The sequence below is a fragment of the Haliotis cracherodii genome, unplaced genomic scaffold, assembly GCF_022045235.1.
Source record: "Haliotis cracherodii isolate W230 unplaced genomic scaffold, xgHalCrac1.p SCAF_1, whole genome shotgun sequence".
NCBI lineage: Eukaryota > Metazoa > Mollusca > Gastropoda > Lepetellida > Haliotidae > Haliotis > Haliotis cracherodii.
In genome coordinates, this window is record NW_027266264.1 from 12,491,663 (window position 1) to 12,512,381 (window position 20,719).

The window sequence follows — 20,719 nt, forward strand, 5'->3', positions numbered from 1 at the left end:
CATTACAAAGACAAAGTTTCCAACTGTTTACATAATTCTCTACGCCTTTAGGTAACAGCAAAAGTCCCAAATCCAGAATCCTCTTCTTCAATACCGGACACGGAACTTTCTGATGTGTCGGGAGCTCATTCTGGTGGATCTGACAAGAATGTACTTGCTGTAAGTGTTACTTTTAGCAATGTTAATTTCAGGGAAATCATTGTGTCAGACAAAGTGATGATTTTCTAAAAGAAGTTTCCACAACTACTAAAGCTTTTAAGATAAAATATCCTATGTCACATAAGCAGACCTAGAATGGCTTATTTGGTGATACGGGGCATGGGTGGCCCAGTCGACTAAGGCGCCGTAATTCGCTGTGCAGAATTGCGTCACTTGGTCATGCCAGAAACTTATGATCGTGGGTTCGAATCCCGGTTCACCATGATTATGTTTCTAGGTTTGTCAGCACCATACGAGTGCTTGTGGGTGTCACCAAAGTGGTAAACATCTGAGACCTGCATCATTTAGGACTTTCCTCCCACATTGAGCTGACATACCAGGATCAGATATAACTGAAATACTGTGAAAAGTGGTTTTAAACCCAACTCAGTCACTTCCGGTGGTACAATTAATAATTGATTATTAATTTATTAATTATTAACTGTGTATCAAAAACTGAAATAGCATTGTAATATGTGACTTTAGCTGAGTTAATGTAGCATATTGATATTCCTTCTGTATATGTAGATACAGATGCAATGTTGGTAAGTTTAGCTTGTTGTACATTGTGATAAGAAGAATATGTGATTGACGATGATGAACTTAAGATGAGAGGATTTACCTTCAACTTGTGTATGATTGTAAAAGACCATTAGCAAGAAATCTAGCAAATCAAAGAGTACAACGTTACAATGGGACTTATATTACACATTTTCTTGAATTCCGGATAGAAATGGTTTCACTCATTTATCAGGCCATTTATAAGTTTTTTTATAGTTTATTTACACATCAAACCATACTGAATTTGTTTTCTTTTAAATAAACAATAGTTATAAGATAGTACTATATCCAAAAGAAATTTAATGGAATAGTTAAGCTCATAGTTATCATTAAAAGAATAACTGTCAGAACGACCCCTCATCCGACCAGTTGGAGCGTCACTTACCAGATGAAGTAAGTGACAGTCAGAATGTGTTTTCTAATCATACAACCTCAATAAGGTTAACACGGAATATTCTTAATAACAGGCTGTACAACTGATTCCGTCTAATTAGTCATCTTTCCATGAAGCAGGATAGTGATACACATGTTTTACCGAGAACCTTTTTTTATGAATAGACCTGGTCTTTGCAATCTTCTATTCCTAAACACTGGACCACTAAAGCTGAAACTTCACATGCCATCAATGATGACAACTAAATTTGTAATGAAATGTGGATCAAAATCTTGTGGTGTCATCCTTAGCGGGAACATATGTGCCAAGTTTTAGCTTCATCAGTGTTGTAGTTTTGGAAGAATTTATTTCAAAATCTTGGGGTGTCATCATTAGGGGGAACATACATGCCATCGTGTAGCAGTTTTTAGCGAATATATTACCAGACAAATAACGCATGTTACACTCACTGCATGATGAAATTCATGTCCTAGAGGAAAACAGTTCATTAAAACCTTCAAGGTGGCACACTTATGGGTTGAAGTATGTAGATTTGATAGCAACTAAAGGGAATAGTCTTTGTCATAGGTGAAGTCTTCTTTACCTTTGATATTCTGTCTTGTTTTTGCCATTTCAGCCTGAATCCACCAAAACAGAGAGTCACAAAATGACCACCCCACCCCTGAGTAATGTAGATGACAGTTCTTCGGTTGATGTCAATGTTTGTGGTGGCGCAACTATTTCTGAAAGGAAGCAAGCACAGGTATATTGACTTAAAGTTCTTTTTTACCATGATGAATAAATAAAATGAAAATCATATATCAATCCCTGGCAGTTTCCTCATAAATGGGTCTATCAAATAAGAAAATTGTTATTTTCATATTAAGAAATCTTGTCATATTTCAGTGTAATTGAGGCAAAACAAGCAATGCTTTCCCACTGGTGCCAAGTCAGTATGATAACGATATTCTCTTTGGTGTAAATTTTCACATTCTGGTATGATGCAAAACAGTTCAATTGCGTTAGAATGGCTCAGGTGCCAGTCAAGAAAGACTGATCTATTTGGTCATAACGTCTCATTCTCTGGTTAAAATGGACCTCTGCTAGTCCAAACAGAATATGAAATATCAAATTTAAACCAAAGATCATATCTTTTGAGGCATATATTCAAAGGTTTCATGAAGTAAATACAAAATAGAACTACATTCGTCAGTCTGGTGCTTACGGGTTACATATCTGAACAATTGTCTTTTATGTAACCATCTCATTAATAAGAGACTAAAAACAGCCAATCAATAGTTTTAATTTGTAATATTTCAAAACCTATTGAACGTGACTTCACCTATCCCTATCCTATGCCGTCACCTAACAACAGGCGTGATAATGGCCTGTCGTCAAGCAATATGACGGCATTATCAAGTTACAGTGGCCCGCTCATTTTTGATAACATGCGGGCAGTTAATGATAATTCTATCCATTTTAGCTATAATTTATGGTATAGTGTCTATTTCAAGCCTTATTTAGGTGTAAATGTTGTAATTAGTAGCATATGTCAAACAAGACATTGTGTCTGTTAAATGAGGGAAAACATTTATTACTAGATTGATAAACAGATCTGTGCTTAGAAATTCCAAATGATATTAGCCTCTGTACCAAGCTCTTTGACAAGAGAGATAGTTTCAGCTTTCCCTTTATGTCAAGCAATATTAGAGCAACTCCAGCAATGGTGTCTACATTTCAACTTTTGAGGTACAATCTTTCTATTAACATTTGTTTGCTCAAGGTTACAATAAAGTGTTATGGTAGAGATGTGGAGGACATTTCTAAATTTCCAGTAACTGTAACATGACAAAACACACGGTTGGTTAATCTTGTGTTATACATTATATGGTTACAAAAGTGGAATGTCATTACAACATGAGCATTGAATATATTGCAGCATGAAATCAAAGTTATTCCCTATAAACTGTGACAAAATACTTGGGTGGAAAGCGCAAAGTGATGCAGATCTCAGACGTTTGCCACTTTGGTGAAACCTATGATCATGGATGTGCTGCTGACAATCCTAGAAACAGGTTCAGGGCAAACTGGGATTTGAACCCAAGATCAAAGGTTTTTGCTACCCAAGGGATGCAACCCTGCACTCTCCACCCATTCCCCCACAGAAACTGTGACAGAAACAGAAACTTTTCTTGTAATAATTACTAGCATTTAAACAAAATCATGGGAAGTAAATGAGAATCCAGAGTCATCAAAATTGGTCATTACAAAGACAAAGTTTCCAACTGTTTACATAATTCTCTACGCCTTTAGGTAACAGCCAAAGTCCCAAATCCAGAATCCTCTTCTTCAATACCGGACACGGAACTTTCTGATGTGTCGGGAGCTCATTCTGGTGGATCTGACAAGAATGTACTTGCTGTAAGTGTTACTTTTAGCAATGTTAATTTCAGGGAAATCATTGTGTCAGACAAAGTGATGATTTTCTAAAAGAAGTTTCCACAACTACTAAAGCTTTTAAGATAAAATATCCTATGTCACATAAGCAGACCTAGAATGGCTTATTTGGTGATACGGGGCATGGGTGGCCCAGTCGACTAAGGGGCCGTAATTCGCTGTGCAGAATTGTGTCACTTGGTCATGCCAGAAACTTATGATCGTGGGTTCGAATCCCGGTTCGCCATGATTATGTTTCTAGGTTTGTCAGCACCATACCAGTGCTTGTGGGTGTCACCAAAGTGGTAAACATCTGAGACCTGCATCATTTAGGACTTTCCTCCCACATTGAGCTGACATACCAGGATCAGATATAACTGAAATACTGTGAAAAGTGGTTTTAAACCCAACTCAGTCACTTCCGGTGGTACAATTAATAATTGATTATTAATTTATTAATTATTAACTGTGTATCAAAAATTGAAATAGCATTGTAATATGTGACTTTAGCTGAGTTAATGTAGCATATTGATATTCCTTCTGTATATGTAGATACAGATGCAATGTTGGTAAGTTTAGCTTGTTGTACATTGTGATAAGAAGAATATGTGATTGACGATGATGAACTTAAGATGAGAGGATTTACCTTCAACTTGTGTATGATTGTAAAAGACCATTAGCAAGAAATCTAGCAAATCAAAGAGTACAACGTTACAATGGGACTTATATTACACATTTTCTTGAATTCCGGATAGAAATGGTTTCACTCATTTATCAGGCCATTTATAAGTTTTTTTATAGTTTATTTACACATCAAACCATACTGAATTTGTTTTCTTTTAAATAAACAATAGTTATAAGATAGTACTATATCCAAAAGAAATTTAATGGAATAGTTAAGCTCATAGTTATCATTAAAAGAATAACTGTCAGAACGACCCCTCATCCGACCAGTTGGAGCGTCACTTACCAGATGAAGTAAGTGACAGTCAGAATGTGTTTTCTAATCATACAACCTCAATAAGGTTAACACGGGATATTCTTAATAACAGGCTGTACAACTGATTCCGTCTAATTAGTCATCTTTCCATGAAGCAGGATAGTGATACACATGTTTTACCGAGAACCTTTTTTTATGAATAGACCTGGTCTTTGCAATCTTCTATTCCTAAACACTGGACCACTAAAGCTGAAACTTCACATGCCATCAATGATGACAACTAAATTTGTAATGAAATGTGGATCAAAATCTTGTGGTGTCATCCTTAGCGGGAACATATGTGCCAAGTTTTAGCTTCATCAGTGTTGTAGTTTTGGAAGAATTTATTTCAAAATCTTGGGGTGTCATCATTAGGGGGAACATACATGCCATCGTGTAGCAGTTTTTAGCGAATATATTACCAGACAAATAACGCATGTTACACTCACTGCATGATGAAATTCATGTCCTAGAGGAAAACAGTTCATTAAAACCTTCAAGGTGGCACACTTATGGGTTGAAGTATGTAGATTTGATAGCAACTAAAGGGAATAGTCTTTGTCATAGGTGAAGTCTTCTTTACCTTTGATATTCTGTCTTGTTTTTGCCATTTCAGCCTGAATCCACCAAAACAGAGAGTCACAAAATGACCACCCCACCCCTGAGTAATGTAGATGACAGTTCTTCGGTTGATGTCAATGTTTGTGGTGGCGCAACTATTTCTGAAAGGAAGCAAGCACAGGTATATTGACTTAAAGTTCTTTTTTACCATGATGAATAAATAAAATGAAAATCATATATCAATCCCTGGCAGTTTCCTCATAAATGGGTCTATCAAATAAGAAAATTGTTATTTTCATATTAAGAAATCTTGTCATATTTCAGTGTAATTGAGGCAAAACAAGCAATGCTTTCCCACTGGTGCCAAGTCAGTATGATAACGATATTCTCTTTGGTGTAAATTTTCACATTCTGGTATGATGCAAAACAGTTCAATTGCGTTAGAATGGCTCAGGTGCCAGTCAAGAAAGACTGATCTATTTGGTCATAACGTCTCATTCTCTGGTTAAAATGGACCTCTGCTAGTCCAAACAGAATATGAAATATCAAATTTAAACCAAAGATCATATCTTTTGAGGCATATATTCAAAGGTTTCATGAAGTAAATGCAAAATGGAACTACATTCGTCAGTCTGGTGCTTACGGGTTACATATCTGAACAATTGTCTTTTATGTAACCATCTCATTAATAAGAGACTAAAAACAGCCAATCAATAGTTTTAATTTGTAATATATCAAAACCTAAAGAATATATAAGTCAAGTACAGAGAAGCAATTTCTTTTTCCTCATATTTGAAAAAGAAAAGAGGAAAGAAATTGGGCGATTTAGAAAAAGAAATAAACCAATAAGAAAACAAAATTAGAGAGGATTTTCAAAATATTTCTGAAGAAGCTTTAAGTAAATTATCTGAATCAAAAAAGGAGTATGAAAAAATTAAAGAAGAAGAAAGCAAGATAAATGCTTTTAATAAGAGATTATAATGGTATGAGGAGGGAGAGAAACCAACTAAATACTTTTGTTGTCTTGAAAATAGAATTTTTACAAATAATATCATCTCCTCTTTGATTAATAGTGAAGGTGAGGAACTGAATGATACAACTCTCATCATTAAAGAACAAGAATCATTTTATAGAAACTTGTACCAAAAAAATAGTTCAGTAGATACTGACCCAAGCCTGATGTTAAACAATATTCCAATTCCAAAACTAGAGATTGATATGCAACAAGCCTTTGAACAGCCGTTATCCTTAAACGAAATTGGTAAAGCTACACTTGCAATGAAAAATAATAAGAGCCCAGGTCTTGATGGCTTCCCAATTGACTTCTTTAAATTTTTCTGGAAAGATTTAAGAGTCTGGATATGGAGATACTTTAATCACGCGTACCACTCTATTTCTTTGACTTCTACTATGAACTGGGGCGTGATTACTTGCATTCCAAAAGCAAATAGAGATAGAAAAAGATTACAAAATTGGCGTCCCATTACTTTATTAAATGCTGTATATAAGATTTTAAGCTCTTGTATTACTAATAGAATCAAGCAATCTTTAAACAAATTAATTCATTGTAATCAATCAGGATTTATCCCTGGGAGATGTTTAAGTGAAAATACTAGATTACTTTACGATATCATATTTGAAACTAAGAGACTTGACAAAAAAGGTATGTTGATACTCATTGATTTTGAGAAAGCGTTCGACACCGTGAATAAAGATTTTATTTTCCTCGTTCTGGAAAAATTGGCTTTGGGCCAAATATGATCAAATGGATACATATACTCATATCTAATGCCTCTTCTTGTATTGTCCAAAATGGCTACCTCTCTAAATTTTTCATGAATGAAAGAGGTTGTAGACAGGGTGACCCAATTTCCCCCTATTTGTTTCTTTTCGTAGCTGAAATTCTCGGTATCATGATTCGTAATAATGAAGATATAAAAGGTATACTTCTACACGATATTGAACACACATTGGGCCAATATGCTGACGACACCCAACTTTTTTTAGATGGCTCGGAAAAATCATTAAAATTAGCCATGGATACACTTGAAACTTTTTACAAAATCTCAGGATTAAAAATGAACTTTAAAAAAACCAAAGCAATATGGATAGGCAGTATGGCTGGTAGTAAAGTCCGATTTTGTCCTAACTTAAAGCTAGATTGGCATGATGGCAACTTTGAAGTTTTGGGCATATGTTTTAATGTTGACTTAAAAGACCTTTGGGTAATCAACACTAAAAAACGCCTTGATAATATCTAGGGTATTATAAGCAAATGGAAAAAACGTAACTTGACTTTGATGGGTAAAATAACAGTTGTTAAGACCTTAATTCTCTCTACCCTTGTACATATTTTTTCCGCTCTCCCAAATCCATTAAAAGCTTTTATTGATCAATTGAATAGAATTCTTTTTAACTTTATTTGGAGTGGCAAAAGAGATAAGATTAAGAGGGGTTATTTGAAAAGGAATTATAGTCAAGGTGGATTGAAAATGACTGATATACCCAAATTTATATCATCTTTAAAAATTTCATGTTTAAAAAGATATTGTGAAAAAAACATTAATTATGACCTTGCTAGTTTTCAGCTGGCTCATATCTACACTTTAGGTGCCAGTTTGCACAAGAATTGGGAAATTGTAAATCCGTTCTGGAAAGATACCCTCATAGCCTGGAGTGACTTTATGCATTCATATGACTTTGAAGAGTTAGAAAAAGCAGAAATTGCTTCCCAACCCATATGGTTAAACCATTATTTTAGAGAACCAGTATTAATTTTTAATGACTGGTTTAAAAAAGGTATAGTTACGATAAAAGACTTGTATGATGAAAACGGATGGATCCCTTTCCCACGTTTACAACAACTTTATGATCTTAAAGGAACTTTTCTCGACTATAACCATATGTTTTTTAATATTCCAAGAAGTTGGAGACAAAATATTGATAAAAATCTACATTCCTCTTCTAATCTCACAATATCTCCTTGGATTTATGATCTTACACGTTCTATTAAAGGAACAAAAGTGTTTTGTAATAAACTGATAGGGAATTCCCTCCCTCTCCCTAAATCTTGTTTGAAATGGGAAAATCAGCTGGGATGCTCTTTTCCATGGAATCAAATATTCAGTGTATATTGCCATGGGTTAAGGGACACAAAACTCAGGGATTTCCAGTTTAGATTTATTCATAAAGTAATATTTACTAAACGTGAGTTATTATGAATGAAACTTATTGATAATGATGAGTGTTCTATGTGTCATACTCACAAAGAAAATATTTTTCATGTTTATATCGAATGTCATGTTGCTAAGAATTTTTGGTCAGATTTTTGTATTTACTTGACTCATATCTTGCATAGAAAAATCCTTATAACTGACAATGAGCTCCTCTTTGGTACCTCTGATGTATTAATTAACCATTTGATTGTAGCTGCTAAAAGATTTATCTTTGTCCAGTGTATTAAGAATGAAAATGTTGACTTTGTTGCTTTTAAGAACACAATAAGAAGTATCTATGACGTTGAATATCATATTGCACGTAGAAAAAACGACTTCTCTGCCTTTAATAGAAAATGGGCTTTGTTTCCTCAAACTGCAAAATAACTTATTCACGTGATGTTTGCAACATAATTTGATGTACCATAAATACCGCATCTTCTTAATTGTATACATAATTATGCCTTCATCTGTACCATGATGTGGATTATGCCTTCATCTGTACCTAGCTGTATTACTCTCCGAGTGCTTATGTATCCTGTGTAATGACTGAATAAAAATTAAAAAAAAAAAAAAGAAAAGTACAGAGAAGCTTCTACCCAATTGATTAAACAAAACTAATAAATTAATAACGCCAACCATGCAGTGTTCCTTATAAGCTCACTGGTGGATATTTATTTAATACCTTAATTGGTATCTAAATCTAGCGGCCATAAAATTTCAGAGTCCCGTGATGGGATTCAAAATCACGGACCTTCTGATCCGAGGTCGGACGTCTTGTCAACAAGGATGTCATCTTTGGGATGACTCCACGCCCTTCTACATAAACATTTAGTTGCTCCGACACTTAGCTGATTGATTGCTGTTGATTAAAGCACACTGGCCCTGAAGACAGTGATTGCAGAATGTTTTGCGACAAAAACTCAAAGTTGAAAACAGGGTAAGGTTTTGACAAGGACAACAATGGTGCATGACAGGGTTAATAACGTAACTATGTACTATATTGTCTAATTACAGCAATAACGTCTCCTTGATGTGCATCATGTTCGAAGGGCTTGCTCCTGTATGTGCGTCATCAAATCACACACCTAATACTCTGTCATTCCCATCTCCTCCTTAATGATCAAAAACACCCCTGCTCCAGGTTTACTTATACACGTAATAACATACATCAACATTTATGTACATATCGATCTCCCAATTTAAAGGGGTAACATATTCTTTCACAATTTCGTAGACATAATACAGTTTCCCTCCAATACACTAGTCCCTTTCTTGAAAATGATTTTGCTAGAAAGTCAAGTTAACGCAACATGATGATGCTTTATGTCATTCACAGACGAAATAAATTGAATATACGCTGAAACATTGTGCTGTTCACAATAAAAAAAGTTGTCATTTTTATGAGTGACTCTTCAAAATGTCTGATAAACAGTTGACAATATAATGTGCATTTTAAAGCTTTTAATAGAAAACATAAATGGGGACAACTAGATCGATAGAAATAAAGAACATTTCATGGTCTTAAAAGTTTGTGAATGTCAGTTAATGATAGCTCACATTGCTTTTAAATTATTTTAATTGCATGTATATTTGACAGTGTACCTTTACAACTATGTGTTTGTTCAATTTCTTAATAAGTATAGAACTGTCATGATCGTAAAAGCAGAAAGATTTTATCTTCATCTTTTACCTCCCCTGACTGAAAAAGTCAATTTTTAAGACTTATCCTGCATTACTCCATAATGCATTTACTGCTGTTTTCTGATAGAAAGATGAACTGTGTGAGATCCAGCTGCTAAAGAAAAGTTGTTCCAACCAGTAGCGACAGCACCCTCGCACAGTCGGCACCTTCATGAACGGATGTACTGTTGTATCCCTTGTGGAAATAGGGGGCACGGGTGGCCCAGTCGTCTAAGGCGCTGCGATTCGCTGTGCAGAGTTGCGTCCCTGGACACGCCAGAAACCTATGATTGTGGGTTTGAATCCCGGTTCGCCCCGATTATGTTTCTAGGTTTGTCAGCACCATACCCGTGCTTGTGGGTTTCACCGAAGTGGTAAACGTCTGAGACCTGCATCACTTCGGGCTTTCCTCCCACACTAAGCTGACACGCCACGATGTAACTGGAATACTGTTAAAAGTGGAGTTAAACCCAACTCACTCACTCACTCACTCCTTGTGGAGATAAAGCCTATTGTTTTCATACATTGTGTGTTTCTACATTCATCGTTTGCTACTTTGTTATCTTCTGTTTATGGTCTGTGCCCTTTGTGGTCTTCCCATACATATTTTATGTTTTATCGCTCATTTGTGGCTCTAGTCATGGTAATTTAGGGGCGTATTGTTGTTCAATCTGTCATTTTGAATTCACCACGTGGCCACATACTTTCGTGTCTTGCATTCTGAATTCTTTTATTTGGCCATTAATTTCGTTTAACATCATGTTTATGTGTTTTATGTTCACTACTTTTTGCGTAATTGTTTGCTCACATAACCTTTTCAAAAATAAAAAGTGTTTGAGTTATGCCTCCTGTTTCCCATTGTGTGCTTAACAAATCAATATGACTCTGCTTAAATTCCAGAATTTATGCCCAGGGAACAATTCTGGTTGGGACCCCCCACCTCTCTGCCTTGAATTTACGATGCCCTGTACTTTCAAATGACAAAGGCGAAATTGCAGTCCCTACGTCTGCCCTGCCTTCTACGTCGACCTTGCTAGTCGACGGCACTTGTCTACCTTGCCTTGGCATCAGTGGCGCCACCAGCGCTCTTGCACACAGCTCTTGTGGCTTGCACAACTCCATCGGCGCTACAGCTCACGGCTGCATGTGCAGAGGATGGAAACGGCAGACTTTCGCTACCAACCCAGCAGTCACAAGGCATCCTGTTTAAGTGTCCCGTCACTATAAGAACGGGAGCGCTTATACGGCAATCAGGGGATGTAAAAGATCACCTTACTTCATACGGTATGATGTTTCAGACTACGGAATTTTTATATCTTCGTCCTTGGCTACCAGATACAGCGTCAATTTTCTTATTCTTGAGAAGAAGGTTTATTTCGTCTGCTTGAGTTTTGGTATCGGTTTGCAGGTGAACACACTTTTCCACGTATCGTCCCAACAGAACACGATTGGAGACCCCTGTTGTTGACATTTCAACTTTGCAGTCTTGTCTACGACCTCATCTACGATGGCTTTCCGCTCTTCAACAGCTTCCACTTTGTGAGAGGCTGGTGCTATGGGGACTGCTCATGCCAGTCCATGTTGTGACCGGCTGAAGTCGACTACTCTTGTGTCCAATCCAACAGTTCCTGACACCTTCCTTCCGTTGGTGGACGATGGAATCAAATGTCTTCCGCGACGTCTCATTGACCGCGCTACATCCTGTGCTCCACCTGTTTGTCAATGCATCAAAACAGGGCTGGGAAGCTTGCCTGACGACTTAGACGGTCTGAGGGCTGTGGTCCGGAGATCAACTCCATTAGCACAGGAACAACCTCGAGCTAAACACGCTTATCCTGGCCATCACTCACTGCCAGAGCATTCTAGGTCATACCCAGTTGATTGTATCCACGGACAACGTCACCATGGTGTGGTGTCTCCAGAACGAGCGTACTCTCCACTCTCCATTCCTGCTGTGTTCTGGCACTCGTTCTGTCCAGGCTGGAAAAAGTGGCACCCTTGGGTGGTAGCTCTATGCAGACGTGTTCACCTTGATCTGCCATAAGATCGTCTCTCCCAACATCATTCTGTTCACCACATCCCTGAAACTGCCAGCTGACATCCCACATCTCATGGGTCCAGTCAATGGTATAGGTATGGTATGGTTTTAGGTATGGCAGTCAATGCCCTCAAAATTTCCTTGGGAGGATTATCTGCTTAATCTTTTCCACCTCCACCTCTCCTTCCCAGGATTCTTCAAATGTACCAGGGCCTCGGCCACTGATTTTGGTCATGCCCTGGTGGCCGGCAAGAAACTGGTTTGTGTCCTCCGAGCACTTGCCAGATGCAGCACCCAAGAACTTCTGGTGTGGCTCAACCTCCTGCTCCTGTTACACCCACAGCAGATTGCCACACCTGAACCCCGCCTGGTTTTGTATGCACACCAAGGGCTACTTGGCTATTGCTTTAGCCCATCATCCGTCTACATGGGTACTGTATGACAAGTTGTGTTCCTTCCAGGCCCTCTCCTCAGATCCAGGATCCGTTGACAGCACCACAACAGTTTGGGGCTGAATTTCTGCTTTATTTGCGCAGCACTCATCGATTGAAAAGCTCTGTCATCTCTATGTGTATGGTCAACTCCTAAGACAGCCTGATAGATTGTACACCATGCCCCTCCCCCTTCTGGTCTAGACGGAGGCCGAGCATTGGTTATGCCCGGTGCGGGCATTGAGGGTTTTCCTACAACTGTCAAAAACCTGCCTCAAGTCTCGGAAACACTTTTTATAGCCGGTCACTTGCACATCGCAGTCAGAAGTTAGCCCCGGAATACTATTCCCCTGTAGTTATGGGCGGTCATCCTCTTAAGCTTCCGGATAAGAATATCCCTCTCAGGAGATCAGAACGGTCAATCTCCCTTGGCTCTTCATCGATCAGGGGTGACTGTTTTTTTCTGACACCATCTTATTCACCTGTCACTAGCTCCGTGATGTAGCCTTGGTGGTAGACACCAATCCCCAACAATGCTGATTCTCCAATACCCCGTCGAGCGGGAGCCCCTCGAACTCTCCGTTGCTCTTCTGCATTCCGCATTCGCTCTTAGGTCAGTTCTAGTTTTTGGCTACGTGCCTCATTCCATTTCGGTCACCTATTAGGGTTTTCCTTTTTGCATTGACACTGGTTTCCTGACCGACAGGAATGGTCGTAGATGTTCCAGTCATCACTTGTATGCAGCGCGGGTTCATCAGACATTGACGAGGGTTTATTATGGATCACATCTGAAGGTATGCCCACCGGCCGTGCTGTCTGATAAAGATGAGGGAGTAATGCAGGATAAGATACATTTGTATACTTATCCTGCATTAGACATGTAGGTGCCCACCGTTCGCTACCTCCCCTGTTGTGTTTACAGCAGTTATATTCTTTGATGTGACATCATAGCTTCCAGGTCACCTGCCGATTGTGAGAGGGTGCTGCCTCTACTGGTTGGAACAACTTTCAATAGCAGCTGGATCTCCCACAGCTCGTCTTTCTATCAGAAAACAGCAGTAGATTCATTTAGGAGTAATGCAGGATAGGCATACAAATGTAAAAACATTTAGAGTTTACAAAGTTTGTTTGTCCATTGTGCGTTGTAAATCTTCTCAGAAACCACTGGATCAGTGAAGCTGAAACCTTACCTTCTTGTTTCCTACAATAATGGCACCCCAATTTGTTCAAGCGGTTTCAGTCAAGAGGTTATGGCCTCCACATTTGTTTGTTTGTTTGTTGTTTAACGCCACATACTATTCCAGCTATATGACGGCGGTCTGTAAATAATCGAGTCTGGGCCAGACAATCCAGTGACACCACGAGCATCGATCCACACAATTGGGACACGGTGACATGCATCAACCAAGTCCCTGATCCTGACCACTCTATCCTGTCAGTCGCCTCTTACGACAAGCATAGTCGCCTGTTATAGCAAGCATGGGCTGCTGAAGACCTATTCTACCCCGGATCTTCACGGCCTCCACACCATGGACATTACTCAGAAAGTTGCTATATGTGTAGTTAGTTGTGGGGTTCATTATATATATATCCGTCTTTTTTGCAGTATGTTTACTTCTGACCGTATTTTGAACGGTATTCAATTCTCTCAAAATGAGTGAGTGAGTGAGTTTGATTTTACACCACTTTTAGCAATATTCCAGCAATATCACGGCGGGGGACACCAGAAATGGGCTTCACTCATTGTACCCATGTCAGGAATCGAACCCAGGTTTTCGGCGTGACGAACGAACGCTTTTACCACTAGGCTACCTGACCGCCCCCTCTCAAAATGAACATTTGGCTTTGAGGGAGGGGTACTTCAGCATGTATGTTTCTTGCTATGCCATCATTATGTTTGTTGCAAACTGTCTTTGTTAGCATTTTAGGCTGTGGACCATATATTTGGGTGAGCTACAGTGCCGTGGTACTATGTCGTCTGTTTTAGTGTTGGTCTTATTGGAACTGTAATTTGCCTCTAATGCACGTTTATATTTATCTGATAGGTATTATCTACAGAAGTCATACTCTCTGTGCCTGAAGAGTATTCTGCAAGTACAGTCCAAATGGAATATAAGTTTGATGGAAACGGAAAGAAACGCAAACTAAAAATGGAATATGACAAGGAATCAAAGTTGTGGTTTTCTGACAAGATTCAATGTCCAATGGTTACAACATTTTTTTACGCTTTTGATATCTACCGAAGATTTGATTTGAGAAAGCCATCATACTCTGATAAAAGTTTTACACAGTGTTTACGTGTGACTTCACGTACAAGAGCCTCAATAGGATCTTCAAAAATGATGGAATGTTTCACATCACACTTGCTTCACATTGCCTCAGGGAGTTCCAGTGAGTTGAAAGGAGGTAATATGATCGAAATTGACAACTTATGTAAACTTGCAAGCTTGGATGTGACTAAAAAAATTGACCTATTCACAAGAATTACATCTCTGTTGGAAAAACATTTGAAACGGTCAAAGGTATTGGCTATTCTTGCTTACTTGATAGGTAAGTGGGATATACGTCATCAGACACTTGTAACATGTACAGTGTCTCCATTAGAGGTACTTACAAGTTTTATTATGTTCAAACCAGATGTATTGTCAAGACCACAGCTCATGGAATTGCAATATTCTGCACAGAAATTGTGTAGGGCTGCATTTCAAGAAACTGCTTGTGTCCTTCGGATGATGAAGTACTGTTTCCATTTGTTCCCCTGTTCGTATTTCATACGCCTACAGAAGGAGAACAAATTCACATTTTCTTCACGGGACACTGATACAGATTTTAACTTGCATGAAGAACTATTTCACAAACTGGCATGTGTTGTTTCACGAGAGAATGCAGATTCCGAGTCCAGTCTTCATCTGTTTGATTTGTTTATAGAATATACCAACGTGTTTCATATTCTGAAATTTCCGCTTGAAAACTACCCAAATCTGATAGAGAGGATCCAGAGGTTAATATCAAATTCAGTTAAGATTGAGCTCAAAGGAATCAAATCCAACCATAACTGGAATAAACTGAGACAAGTGTGTGAGGTGGTATCCAAACATCCAAGTCTTGTAGACATATATTCAGCAGATCTTACAGCTATTACATTTGGTATGATGAGGTCTTTGGGTGGCCACACACCACTACCTGGTGACACACTGAAGAAGATCCTAATGTCTGAAGCACTCTTTGTACAGAGAGATGAAAAAGAGACATTGATAACAATCGTCAGCAGATCCCAATCTGAACAATTGCATGGTTATTATCTGGAAATAATTGAGAACTGGAATATCGCCCAATCAGTGATATTTGAATGCACGTGTGTGTGGTTGGAAAACGTAATAAAACGTTTAAGTAAAAATGCAAACAATGAAACACCGGCAGATTATTTGACAGACATGTATGTGAGACTTCGTGAACTTTTAAGGGTGAAGAAAATCAGTCAAGATCAGAGTCTATCTAGCAAACTGAAAGAAAAAGTCTTCCAAACGCTCTCTGCCATGGATGTAGAACTTGTTTTAAAGAAGTGTCTTCAAAAGGGATTTATGGTTGATGACCTCTTTTTTACTCATCTTGAGCAAATAACAGATCATCTGGACAGAGGACGCTATTTTGTGTTGATACTTCATGAGCTACTGACCACATCAGATTACACTTATCCTGGGTAAGTAATTCATAAATAATCTTTACACAGATGTTGTCAAAGCACGATTGGATATGAAATTATGGTTTGTGCCAAATAGACACCAGTGAAACTAGTTTCCATGTAGAAAAGTTGACTGTTGACCTTTAAAGCATGGTAATATTTGTACTATTATTAGTAAATTTGCAATATCTAACAATAGTTATCATGGTGTATAGTTCTAAGAATACTACCTCTATTACATCATAGGCATAACTTCCTGTTTATGCTGAGAACTACACTACAAATTTTAATAAATTTTCAACAGACATCCTCTTCACTGCCAACATATATAATAGTTGTGAGGGGAACCCTATCCCTCACAAGAGACGCCACTGCACATGCGCAAGGCGGGCAACACCTCACTTCTTTCAACCCATAACCTTCATCAACTAGATGCAGATATTTGAGGAGGCGGGAGGAATTAATTCCTGATGTAATAGAGGTAGTATTCTTAGAATTATACACAATGAAACTATTGTTAGATAATTCTTGTGAATACCTTACCTCTATTACATCATAGCCAGTATACACCAAAGGGACCGTAGGGATCTTGAATCAAGTATCCCTTAGATAGTTGGCATTTGTGAAGTGGGACTACATGAATTGTATACAAAAGGGACCAAAACGGAATATGTCTAATAACCTAACTTCAAGGCTAGACATAGATGACGTCATATCACTAATATTATATACATATATTGAGCCATCAATGGGATTCTTTAACATATTATAACGTCACTTCCGGTGATGACATCACCTGTGAAGTCACTTCCGGTTTTCATTTCTTTGATCTTGTTTGCGTTTATATGTCTCATATGACATCATATCACTTCTTATGACGTTATTTCTGTTGTGCCCTTTAGGACAGTGATATTTAACGTATATTGACGTTAGTCCGGATGTGAAGTCTCCAATGACGTCACTTCTGGTGGTAGTACATCATGTAGAAACCGTATATCACTTTGTATCCCTTCTATCTATGATTTCAGTGTTGCCACTTAACCTGCCTACTATCCAATAGCAAACTAAGTACAAAGGTCAACTTACAAGTACAAGTTCATGAGGCATTCTGAAATCTTCCTGAGAGAAGAAGGGGTGGCAAGGCTACTTGGATAGGCATTTAGAAGTTGGAGTACTAAGTAAGGATAAGAATTTATGGGTGAACAACTTTTTTATTACAATTAAGAGCGACGTTTCGGTGTAGGTTCTAACACCGTTATCAAGCAAGTGATTTACAGAGTGCAGTAAGCAAGTATATATACACGTAGGAGGCAATGTTTATACAGTAGGGTAGATATTGTATACTGGAGTAGCGAAGCCTGCTGTGTACACACAAGGGCAGTGATGATGACCATGGGTGAAGTCAGTGCCATGATACAAAGGATGAAGCCAGTAATGTAAACAACGGGATTATGGCTGTTTGGGGTCTTTGATGAGTTGATGGTACGCCAGGGGTATGTAATAGCCTCTTTGTGCGGCCGATTTAGAGTAACTGGCGGCTTGCAATTTATTCTAGATAACTTCTAAGCGTGAAGGTGGAGATTGTTGAGGCGGCCTATTTCGGTTGTCTCATTAAATCGTGACGTATCGGGAGTTTTCAGAGCTTTTTCCATTAGGAGGGGTAGTAACCTGGGAACCAAGCCCTGTTTGGCTTTGCTGGGGCTATAAGAATTATGATGCAGTCTGTCTCTTCTATTTTCTTCAGAACTCTGTCCAGCCCATGGGGGAAATGCATAAGCGAACATTCCCTCCCAGTCCATTGAGAGAGCGTCTACCTGGAGAGCTAGAGTGTCTGGTACAGGGCTGACGCTGTAGTTTGTTGTTGAGTAAGAGAGTGTGTTATTTATGCCGCTTTCAGCAATACTCCAGCAGTATCACGGCAGGGGACACCAGAAATTGGCTTCACACATTGTACCCATGTCGGGAAACGAACCCGGGTCTTCGGTGTGACGAGCGAACCACCCACAGTTTGTTGTTGAGACATGTGGCGAGTTTGGAGTATCCTATAGTGAGGTTATCCACTTGAATATCTCAGGATGTAGTGACCATTCTGTGGGTATGATCTTGTTTTCCTGGGATAGGTAATCTGCTAGGATATTCAACTTGCCCGGTATGTGTCTTGCTTTGACCCTGCAACTCACTGAGTCTACCAAGGCAAAAAAAACAAAAAGCTTGTAGCCTCCTACAAAAAAGGCTGATACTTTGTGCCTCTCTGGTGCTGTATGTAAGCAGCCATGCTTCTAGAGCTAGATATATGATATATATCATACATCCCTCTCATTTTTTCTAGGCAGTTGGTGTGTAACCTTTCTTGGTGGACCATTTTCCCTGTACTGTAATATCATCCACATGGGCACCCCAATCCTCTCCTGACGTATCTGTGTAGAGTTGATGTAGAGGGGAGGGGGGAATATGAGAGTCGAATACCGGGCATGACGTTCTGACGAGTTAGCCACCAATGCAGTTCTGAGATTCGAACTGGTGGGGATTGAATTAGTGTTTCTAGCTCTAGGATTTTGGTGGAATTCATCCAGTTTTGCAGGGGTCGTAGCTGCAGTCTGCCTCTGTAGGTCAGATCTTGGATGGAGGTGAGCGTGCCTAAGCAAGACATCCACCAGCGTCTTGATTTGATTGGCTGGTCGAGTGCGCTTGATATCATGTCATTGAACCATGAATATCTGTCCTCTGGAGGGCTGCTATGTCCATGTTGAGTAGAAATCTTGCGCCTAATAAGGCACACTGTATATTATCTGAACTGTGACTTGTCCTGATCGGCCGATAGGAAGTCATCTATATATCCATGTAACCTTATGAGTTTTAAGTGGGCGAAGCCGATGACGGGATTGGTGATCCTGGTGAATAACCATGGGGCGATGGATGTGCCGAATGGAAGTCCCCTGTCTTGTATCTCTGATCGTTGACTGCGAAGCGCAGATATTGACGATGACATGGATGAATGGGGACGTGAAGATAAGCATCTTGGAGATCTAGGCTTATCATCCAATCTGCTTGTCTTAGGCATTCTTCAACTTCTTTTTCGAGCAGCCATGAGTTGTCTGTGATGACTTCTCAGTTGTCTGCATGCGTACTGCATAAGGCGACCTCCGACTGGTCCCTGAGTAGGGGTAGTGCTGAACTTCGGCAGTCTTGGATCGATGTCTATGAGACAGACTAGTTTGACGGGATTCAATGTGGTTGTAGCATTGATATTCTACATTATTCTATTCTCTATTACTAAATTGTTGTGCAATGGGCAGGCAATGTCGGCAGGGTCTGAAGAAATCTGCTGAGCTCTGGTTAAGTCATTTCCAGTGGCATCAGCCTCGGAAACCTCCTCTATCTCTACTTCTTCGTCTTGGTGAAGTGGGATGATCATCTTTGGAGTTCTTTTTCTTGGGATGAAACCATCTGTCCTTCCATGCAGAGGCTCCAACAGAATTCCGACCAGAGTTCCCATGATGAGATTTAGGATTCTGTTGTTGATGCTGGAAATCTGCAGGCCATTTCTGGATCTTGGATGCCAATGAGATTGTTGATTCTTGAAACTTCTGACTCGTCGATGATGCAAAAGCTTCTTTCACTGACTTCAGTCTGCCGTTGAATATCTGTGGAGCCGTAATAGGTTGTGATAGGTTGTGATAGCATGGATCTTCTTAGCGGCTTTAGAATCATATGCTGAACAACAAAACTTCCTGTGACATTTAATAAGATTTAATGCAAAGTTATGTTTTTTACCAAATCTGAAACAATTTCGGTTTGCAACAGATAAATGACTCCTGTAAGTGTTCAAATGTCAATTTACAAATCAGGGGATATTTACGTTGGTTTGTTGAAGAGAATCCTGAACAAGTCGAACAATATGAGGCCGGGCATTGTCATGTTGAAAGGTAATGCCCGAGCCATGACGACGCAAAAATGGTAGAACAGGGCCGATGATCTCGTAACGGTAGCGCTGTCCATTGAGATTTCCCTCTACCACTATCAAATGGGTCCTCTGTCTTGCTGTAATCCCACCCCATACCATAACGCTGCCGCCCCCGAACCGATCTTCTTCAATGACACAATGATTGACGTAACGTTCACCTCGACGTCATCCATTGCTGTTGCTGAGGTGAAAATGAGACTCGTCAGTGAATGGAACTTGTCCCCAGCATAGACGCTGTCTGCACCACTGTAGATGTGCTTGACAGTGGTTTCCTGTCCAAATAGGACGTCTGGAGGGTCTTCTGGCGACAATCCCTGCACATCTGAGTCGGTTTGTAAAGATATTCATCGAAGGCCAGGGATGCTTCTTACAGTCACTGTTGCTGGCTGGAATCGATTTCGTAGGTGTTGTTGTTCAAATCCAGTTGTCTTGTCAATTATTGGTTATGCGTGTCCTGCCACTCTGAGGATGGTCTCTGACTGCATTTGTCTGTTGCCAACGTTGCCATAAACACCAAATGGTATTTCTGTGGATGTTAAATTGTCTTGCAACATCACATTGACTCGATCCTGCTTCAAGCATACCAATGGCTTGCAGA

The 20,719-nt window shown here is 39.3% G+C and overlaps 1 protein-coding gene across 1 annotated transcript in view; it reads left to right on the plus strand.

The window, feature by feature from the left end:
• Positions 1 to 20,719, plus strand: part of LOC139472839 (uncharacterized) — a 71,770-nt gene that overhangs the window by 31,252 nt on the left and 19,799 nt on the right. Inside the window, 5 exon segments of the mRNA XM_071255311.1 lie at positions 52 to 159; positions 1,770 to 1,895; positions 3,446 to 3,553; positions 5,164 to 5,289; positions 14,521 to 16,175. Coding sequence (XP_071111412.1) covers positions 52 to 159; positions 1,770 to 1,895; positions 3,446 to 3,553; positions 5,164 to 5,289; positions 14,521 to 16,175 — 2,123 coding nt within the window.